Source organism: Phocoena phocoena, chromosome X (genome assembly GCF_963924675.1).
Source record: "Phocoena phocoena chromosome X, mPhoPho1.1, whole genome shotgun sequence".
Taxonomy (NCBI): Eukaryota; Metazoa; Chordata; class Mammalia; order Artiodactyla; family Phocoenidae; genus Phocoena; species Phocoena phocoena.
The window spans coordinates 9,817,926-9,827,012 of NC_089240.1; the positions used below are offsets into that span (position 1 = coordinate 9,817,926).

The following is a 9,087-nucleotide window of genomic DNA, read 5'->3' on the forward strand; positions in this document are numbered from 1 at the left end:
AAGTGTTGAGGCTGCCATTTGTATGCAGTACTCGGAAAACTTAGTAGTTGAAGAGGTTGGATAATTTCCTCCAGGGTAAACAGACCCCCAAAAGTTGTGCATAGAAGGGCAATACGAACTTGGTTTTCAGTTTACTGAATGACTCAGCTCTGAATGGCACTGACACAGTTAAAATTGTAGCTCTCAGATTTAGTTGGAAAATGCTGATCGATGTGAGGAAGATGGCAAGATGAGATGGGAAGGCTGCACACGGGTGCGGGCGACGGGATGGGGAGGAGATAGGGGTCAACACGTGACGCCTAGGATGAAAAATCCAGATGAACGGGCTTGCCTGGTGGCGCAGTGGTTGAGAGTCCGCCTGCCGATGCAGGGGACATGCATTCGTGCGCCGGTCTGGGAAGATCCCACATGCCGCGGGGCGGCTGGGCCCTTGAGCCATGGCCGCTGAGCCTGTGCGTCCGGAGCCTGTGCTCCGCAACGGGAGAGGCCACGACAGTGAGAGGCCCGCGTACTGCCAAAAAAAAAAAAAAATCCAGATGAAGCAATACAAACGTAAGGGAGGGACTTTGAAAATAAATATCTAAAGACCATGTCAAGAGTTGAAATTGGCTGCCTCTGCACTGTTTATTTGTTTTAAGCCTTACAGAACGGATTGGAGTTTTTTAAGCAATGTGTTATGTGTAACGTTAACGAAAGTGAAAAACTAAAATACAGTATTGAGCCAAAAAGAGTTAATGTAACAGGCCTGAGACAATTTCTGAAGAGCATATGGGATCCCCTCATATATGAAAAAGGTCCCTTTGCAAGGTGGCCCTTGGCTGGCCTCTGGGAGCTTAGCTTTTGTGAAGTTTCCCACCATTCCCTGTGGGAATAGCTCACTGCTGAACAGTGTAAACCACGTGGTTAACACCGAGTCCCTGGCCCCCCGTAAAACCCCAGGCACTGAGTCTCTAATGAGCTTCCCCGGGGGACAGTGCTTCACGTGTGTTGTCACAGCTCGTTGCCGGGGGAATTCACACGTCCTCTGTGACTCCACGAGGGTAAGGACTCTTGGAAGCTTGTGCCTGGTCTCCCCAGACCTCAACCGTGTGACTTTTCCCTTTGCTGATTTTGTTCTGTCTCCTCTCAGTGGAAGAAGTCATACCCTCGAGGACCACTGCCTGCCAAGTCCTAGGGAATCACAACCCTGGGGGTGGTCACAGGGATGCTTTCCTATTAATGGGTGGCATGTTCCTTCCCCTAGCGTCGAGATTGGCGAAAGTGTGAGGGGAGAAGATGTGTACATCATCCAGAGTGGCTGCGGAGAAATCAACGACAACCTGATGGAGCTCCTCATCATGATCAACGCCTGCAAGATCGCATCATCCTCCAGGGTGACCGCCGTGATCCCGTGCTTCCCCTACGCCCGCCAAGACAAAAAGGACAAGGTATGGGGGCGGGGCTCCTGTTGGAGGAACCTGCTCTGCCTTAACGGCTACATTGATTTTCTCACTTTGTATTTTCTCACTTTGTACCTCTGAATCCCTGGGAAATGCCTGCTCTCTCCTGTCAGGATGGAGTAAATATGCCTTCTCTGGTTGGCTCTACCAAAGGTTTGTCTTTGGACCAGCCATCACGTTAATATTTGTACATATAGAAACAGATAAAGTGTATTTTTGCAGGTATGAAAATACCATTGCTATAATATAAAATTATTATACTTTACATATAATGAAAGTGGATGAAATTATTGTGTACCTTTGTGGTGGTGAATAGAACTAAAGTCACACACACACACACACACACACACACACACACCCTGGTGAGTATAAAACACTGGGGGAAGTCCTGAGCAGACCACTGGATTGTATCCATGTCGGGATCCCAGTTGTGATATCCTACCTTAGTTTTGCAAGATGTTACCGTGAGAAACTGAGGCAAGGTTGCACCATCTCAGCATTGTTTCTTACAGCTGCATATGAGTCTCCAGTTATCTCAAGATACCAAGTTTAATTTATACCATTATCTCTTTTTAACCTTGCAAGAGGAATGAAGTTAATATTGTTGAATTATTCTTTTTGTAACACTAGCACTGTAGGAGGCTTTGTGAGTTTCTAGAAAAACTGAAGAAGATACGGCCTCTGCCTTCAAGAAAAATCAGAGAAGTTGGAGTTGGAGGGGAACTTGAAAGGGGATTGTATTACTTTGCTGGGCCTGCGAAAACAAATGACCACAAACTGGGAGGCTTACTTAGAATGCCAGAAATGTACTCTCTCTCGCAGTCCTGGAGGCCAGATGTCAGAGGTCACGCTGCCAGCAGGCTGCAGTCCCTCTGAAGACTCTGGCAGAGCCTTCTTTGCCTCTTCCTGTTTCTGCTGGCTCCCGGCATTCCTTGGCTTCTGGTAGCATCATGTCCATCTCTGCCTGTCTTCACACGGCTGCCTTCCTGTGTCTTTGTATGTCCTTTTGTCTTTTATAAAAGGACAGTTACTGGATTTAGGGCCCGCCCTAATCCAGAATGAGCTCATCTGGATCTTCACCTTAGTTACATCTGCAAAGACCCGATTTCCACATGAAGTCACAGTCTGAGGTTCTGGGTGGACGTGAGTTTTGGGGATACCATTCAGGCCTCTATGGGGAGCAACTCTTTATTTTTTTTAATATCTTTATTGGGGTACAATTGCTTTACAATGGTGTGTTAGTTTCTGCTCTATAACAAAGTGAATCAGTTATATATATACATATGTTCCCATATGTCCTCCCTCTTGCGTCTCCCTCCCTCCCACTCTCCCTATCCCACCCCTCCAGGCTGTCGCAAAGCACCGAGCTAATATCCCTGTGCCATGCGGCTGCTTCCCACTAGCTATCTACCTTACTACGTTTGTTAGTGTGTGTATGTCCATGACTCTCTCTCACCCTGTCAAAGCTCACCCTTCCCCCTCCCCATATCCTCAAGTCCGTTCTCCGGTAGGTCTGTGTCTCTATTCCCGTCCTACCCTTATGTTCTTCATGACATCCTTTTTTTTCTTAAATTCCATATATATGTGTTAGCATACGGTATTTGTCTTTCTCTTTCTGACTTACTTCACTCTGTATGACAGACTCTAGGTCTATCCATCTCATTACAAATAACTCAATTTCGTTTCTTTTTAAGGCTGAGTAATATTCCATTGTATATATGTGCCACATCTTCTTTATCCATTCATCCGATGATGGGCACTTAGGTTGTTTCCATCTCCGAGCTATTGTACATAGAGCTGCAATGAACATTTTGGTACATGACTCTTTTTGAATTTTGGTTTTCTCAGGGTATATGCCCAGTAGTGGGATTGCTGGGTCATATGGTAATTCTATTTGTAGTTTTTTAAGGAACCTCCATACTGTTCTCCATAGTGGCTGAACCAATTCACATTCCCACCAGCAGTGCAAGAGGGTTCCCTTTTCTCCACACCCTCTCCAGCATTTATTGTTTCTAGATTTTTTGATGATGGCCATTCTGACTGGTGTGAGATGATATCTCATTGTAGTTTTGATTTGCATTTCTCTAATGATTAATGATGTTGAGCATTCTTTCATGTGTTTGTTGGCATTCTGTATATCTTCTTTGGAGAAATGTCTATTTAGGTCTTCTGCCCATTGGGGAGCAACTCTTAAGCTGTTGTCCGCCTTGTATTTTATGAATAGATGGTCGGTTCCGCGGGAATCCTTTCAGTTCCATATAACATAAATCCATAAAACATATATTTATGGACATTGAAATGTGAATTTCAGATAATTACCACGTGCCATGAAACGTTGGGGTGTGTGTTGGGGGGGGCTGTGTGTGTGTCTGTCACTTTGTGACTTGCCTTTAGCTTGTGAGCAGCCCAAACCTGAGGTCCCACCTGCTCCTGTGAAGCATATGACCTCCCACTTGTCATTTATGGAGCTGCTTTTATTCTAAACTTGATTTGCAAGTTTTATGTGTGTTTCAATTTATTTCTTGTGTCGCATCAGTGTAGTCTGTTGTCGTAGCTCTTCCTCCCGTTTGGGTGTTTCTATGGGCTTGTTCAGCATCTTGGTTCTTGTCTGTGTCATAGAGAAGCTCATATCCGGCTACCATTTCTCTTCCATGTAACGGGGTTTAGTAAATTCTGTATTCTGTCATTTGTCATCAGATTTTCCTTTTTTTTCTCGTAGCTTTTGCACTTGGCATGAAGATATTTGATACATTGCTTCTTCTTTGGTAAATTACTCCTTTTATTATTACTTGGCCCTTTCCCACTGTGTAACGATTTGGAACCCTAACTTGTTTTTTGGGTTTTTTTGTTTGGTTTTTGGTTTTTTCTTTTTTTTTTTAAACCCTAACTTTCTTTTTAACTGATACAAATATTGAGACGCCTGCATTTTTTGTTTGCAAGTATTTGATTGGCAGTTACCTCTTGTTCCAATATTGTATTTTCAAACTTTGTTTCTTATGTTTAATCATAATGAAGTCTTTGTCACATAGAGAAACTAGCATGGTCTGCATGGCTGGTGTCCTTCCCCCACACAGGGGATGTGACGGTACTCCTGGCCTCTGGCCTCTACTTGCCAGGATTGCCCTCTGTCACCATGCTGACGAAGAGCCCTCCAGAGCTCTTGAAGCCCCAGTGGGCTTAACTGTTCCCTAAAACCGTGTTGTTCAACTGTCTCTCGATCCATGTTCCTATTGTTGGACATTGAAATGGGTTTTCTTTTTTTTTTGCGGTACGCGGGCCTCTCACCGTTGTGGCCTCTCTCGTTGCGGAGCACAGGCTCCAGACGCGCAGGCTCAGTGGCCATGGCTCACGGGTCCAGCCGCTCCACGGCATGTGGGATCTTCCCGGACCGGGGCACGAACCCGTGTCCCCTGCATCGGCAGGCGGACTCTCAACCACTGCGCCACCAGGGAAGCCCGAGATGGGTTTTCTTTTGGGGGCCATTTTGAGTACCAGTTTCTTTCCTTCCTTTCATTGATCCTTAGTCACTTTGCTGTAAGTGTGTTTCTTGGAAACAATATGGTAGCTGCTTTTCATTTTTACTCCAATCAGACAGTTCCACGACTTTCTGAACTTAACCGCTGATGGAAGAGATAAGATGTGGTCACCATCAGCAACACAGAAGCAAGGCCATGATAGCAGTTGAGAGATGGCACCAGTAGCAGCAGAGGGAATCTGGAGTTCAGAAATGGTGCGCCTTATTGTTGGAGAAAGCTGATAGCAAAAAAGGAATCACAGAGGGCTGTGTTAGTTTCCAATTGCTGCTGTAGTAAATTACTATAAGCTTGCTGGCTTCAAACAACAGAAATGGATTCTCTCATAGTTGTGGAGGCCAGAAGTTGAAAATCAAGGTGCGGCAGGGCCATGCTCCGTCTGGAGGCTCTAGGGAAGGATCCTTCCTTACCTCTTCCAGCTGCTAGCAGCTGCCACGTTGCTTGGCTTGAGGCCGTATCCCTCTGACTTCCGCTTCCATCTTCACGTGGCTTCTCTTGCCTTTGTCGGATCTCCCTCTTTAAGGATACATACAGTAGCATCCAGGGCCCTCTGGGACAATCTCCCCATCTCAGAATCCTTAGTAAAACCACATCTGCAAAGGGCCTCTTTCGAAATAAAGTAACAGTCACACAGGCTCCAGGGGTTAGGACCTGATATCTTTGGGGCCACCATTCAGCCCACTCCAGGGGGCCTTGATAGGTCACTGATGTGTGAATAAGTGGGTATTTAGGGACAGTTCAAGCTTTGAGATAGTGTCATTATTACATCATTTATCATCTAAGTCAGGCTACTTGAGAGCTTGAAAGGGGATTCTGTGAATAATGATGCCAGGAAACAAGTGTTCACCCAGCTGTCCCAGGTGAGTCTGACTCTTGACCACCCTTTGTAGAGCCTGGCTCTTTGGGACTGACCTCGGAGGCGGCCAGGACATGTCGATTGTTCTGGCACCATCATTTCTGACCTATCTCTAGTCAAGCTGACTCGTGTTGCAGTAAGGAGAGAGACTGTTTCTCTCACCATGCTGCTCGAAAGGGAAATCTTTAATTTTGTCTGTCATTTGAGGTGTGCTTTTGGACTTTTTAAATTGTTGCTAATAACTTTTCTAACTATTCATTTCTTTCCCTAGACCAACTGGGCTGGCTTTGTATCAGGAAACTTTTGAAATGAGGGTAACAAAGGATTTAGTAAGCACCTTAGAGAAATGGCCTGAGCCTATATGTAATTCATGTACCAGCCAGGGCTAGTGATGAGGAAACCCAGGGTGATGGGGGAAAACACTTCTCCCCGCTTTTGGCTTCACTTAGGTAGGCTAAAGGCCACGTAGTGTTCGAATGTGATGGGAAGTCGTCGGCCACACTTGTTCTATGGGCTCAGAAAGAAATTCTCCTCCTCAGCCACTGGAGGAGCCCTGGGGAGCCCCACAGACTTGTCCTTTCCTTCCCATAGGACTGTACTGTCTATGGCATCTAAGAAACAATGGAATTCTGCGCAGTCGATCTATTTAGAGTTACCTGCAAAGAAGCGCAGAAAAAGCTAGAGCCTTTTAACCAGATTCAAAGCTTGTTTCATTATTTTTAACCTCACTGCTTGTTTTTAAGCAAGTGCTGCACATCTGTCAAATTTTATTTTTGCTTTTATTTCTATGTGCAAGAAACCAGGGGCAAGTTCTGACAGTGAAGGAAAGGTTTCATGATGACACGTCAGCACAATGTAATACTAACATGGAAAAAAGATGACAATATAGTATTCATTGTAAAAAGTGTGGTGCAGAGTGGTCTGAGTATTGGGGTAAGACTTTGGAGTCAAGTGGACTTGGGTTTGACCTTTAGTGCCATTACTTACTCTTGTTCCGTTGTGTCTTTAGTTTCCTCCTCTGGAAGTTAAGGATGGTATTTGGTACTATTTATAAAGTGCTTGGCACACAAGTGGGCAGACTCTTTCCCAAAAGAACCAGGTGTCAGATTGTTGAGGCTTTGTGTACCACTGGGACTCTGTTGAAATCGCTCCACTTCACCGTTTGGTGTGAAAACAGCCATATTTAATATGTAAACAAAGGGGTATGGCCGTGTTCCAATAAAACTTTATTTATGGACATTGAAATATGAATTTCACATACTTTTCAAATGTCACAAAATATTGCTTTTGATTGGTCTTCAACCACTTTAAAACCTAAAAACCATTCTTAGCTCACAGGTTGTGAAGAAACAGAGCATGGGCTGTCTTGGCCCATGGGCACCAGTCCCCTGACCTGTGCTATAGTGGGTGGTCAATAATTGCTAGTTTCCTTCCCTGCTAAAAACCGTATGATGTGGGCACAGCTGGAAATAATTACTTTTGAGGGGGTAGAAGACTTGGAGCTTTTTTTTTCCCCCCAAATTTTCAAGGTTATGTTCTATTTTCAATGATCAAATAGTTTCTTTTGATTTCTTAACTGGAAAAATTGAGGACAGTTGTACTGACACAAATTTCTACAATCTTGTCAATTTTTAAAGCCTGTGAAGTTTACACTTTTTAGAGGGGCAGCAGCCGATACATTAAATAAAATCTGGACTCTCTGGAGAGTCTTTGTCGAGGTTGGGCTGGCTCACAAAATATTTGACCTTTATCCGTTTTTCATTAGGGGAGTCGAACGTTTTATTTTCGGTTGCTGTACCTTGACTACCTTTGTTGAAATGTCTTACAAATTTTTCTGTCTTGGCTATAAAGTCAGTTGAAACTTGTGGATCATTTTTCCTGCAAGATGCAGTTGGGGGTTGAGGCAAATTGCGAAAAATGGTCCAAAAACCAAATTTGAAAACAGAGTTTGAAGAAGGAGATCAGAAAGTATGAATTTAAAAATTACCCCTGTGCTTTGGCTCTCAGAAGTAAGAAATGCTCAACGCCATGGAGAGAACGCTATGGAGAGCAGAGGACTCTTTTCGTAGGTTATCAGCTTAGAGAAAGAGCCCCAAATTGATGAGCATTGTGAGTCAGATTCCCAGCTATCGATTTGTTCTTTTAATTATCTTGGAATTTTGTTAGACTCAATAATTCTCATAGTTAGTGAGGTGAATGACTAAGCCTCGGAAACTTGTTGTTACAGAGATCCTGTTATTAAATATTTATCGAAGAACTGTCGTATGCAAGATACAGAGCCGGGACTGCAGGTGATGTGGAAATCTCCAAAACCAATTCTTTGCCCTTGAGGGACGCGTAGTCTAGTTGTGAATTATGCATCCTACGTAAAATATCTTCTGATGTCAGTCTTTAAGCAGGCGGCATAAGGTGGTCCCATATGGTGGGGACCAAATGCTGTGTCCCTTTAGAAGGGACAGATCATTTCTCTCTAGATTTCTCGGAGTACCTTAAAGTTTGGAGATTGGAACCAGATCTGGAGGATCAAACACATTGGGTCTGCAGAGATGGGGGTGGAATAAGGGTAAGGTGGGTGTGCAGGTGTAGATGGCAAGGCTTAGAGTGTTCTCCGGAAGAGGGAGAGAGCGGGCCCAGTCCCCACTGCGGGGAGGACCCCTCCTGGAGGCGCAGGGATGGCGGTGGGGCAGACCAGGTCTTAGTAGCTAGAGCCGCGCTGGCGGGAGGGCTTTTTATCCCAAAGGCAACGTGGACCAGAGCAGGGGAGCTAACACGATGAAAACATGACTTAGTTGAGCAGGTTGAACAATTTTTAAAAAATTAGAAAACTGTTTCCCCATAATCTCACTTTCTAGAAACATCTACTGGTAACATTTGGGCTGTTTCCTCTCATTCTTTGTGTGTGAAAAAAATATGTGTGTATGTGTGTGTGTGTGTGTGTGTGTGTGTGTATTATCATCAAGTAATAGGTTTCTTTTTTATAAAAGAATGGTGTTATTAGAGAAAATAAAAATAATCTGTTCACATTATGATATAATTCCTGTGTGTTTTTACATGAATATACTGTGTGTGTGTGTCTGTGTGTGTGTGTGTGTGTGTGTCTGTGTATTTAACAGATCATTTGTTACTATTTTGAATGAAATCTTTTTTGTTTTCAGCTTTGAGATATAATTGACATGTGACATTGTAAGTTTGAATGAAATCTTCTATTAAGCTTACATTTCCTTTTTTGTGGTGTATAGGAATCACACTGTTTACAGCA

At 44.1% G+C, this 9,087-nt stretch overlaps 1 protein-coding gene across 3 annotated transcripts in view; it reads left to right on the forward strand.

The window, feature by feature from the left end:
- PRPS2 (phosphoribosyl pyrophosphate synthetase 2) overlaps nucleotides 1–9,087 on the forward strand; it is a 30,136-nt gene that overhangs the window by 4,430 nt on the left and 16,619 nt on the right. The window contains exons 2-3 of one of the 3 annotated variants that reach the window (XM_065900318.1): nucleotides 1,244–1,427; nucleotides 2,275–2,283. In XM_065900318.1, coding sequence (XP_065756390.1) covers nucleotides 1,244–1,427; nucleotides 2,275–2,283 — 193 coding nt within the window. Of the gene's footprint in view, nucleotides 1–1,243; nucleotides 1,428–2,274; nucleotides 2,284–8,396; nucleotides 8,403–9,087 lie in introns of all 3 variants that reach the window. The other 2 variants (XM_065900320.1, XM_065900321.1) reach the window with 2 other exon arrangements.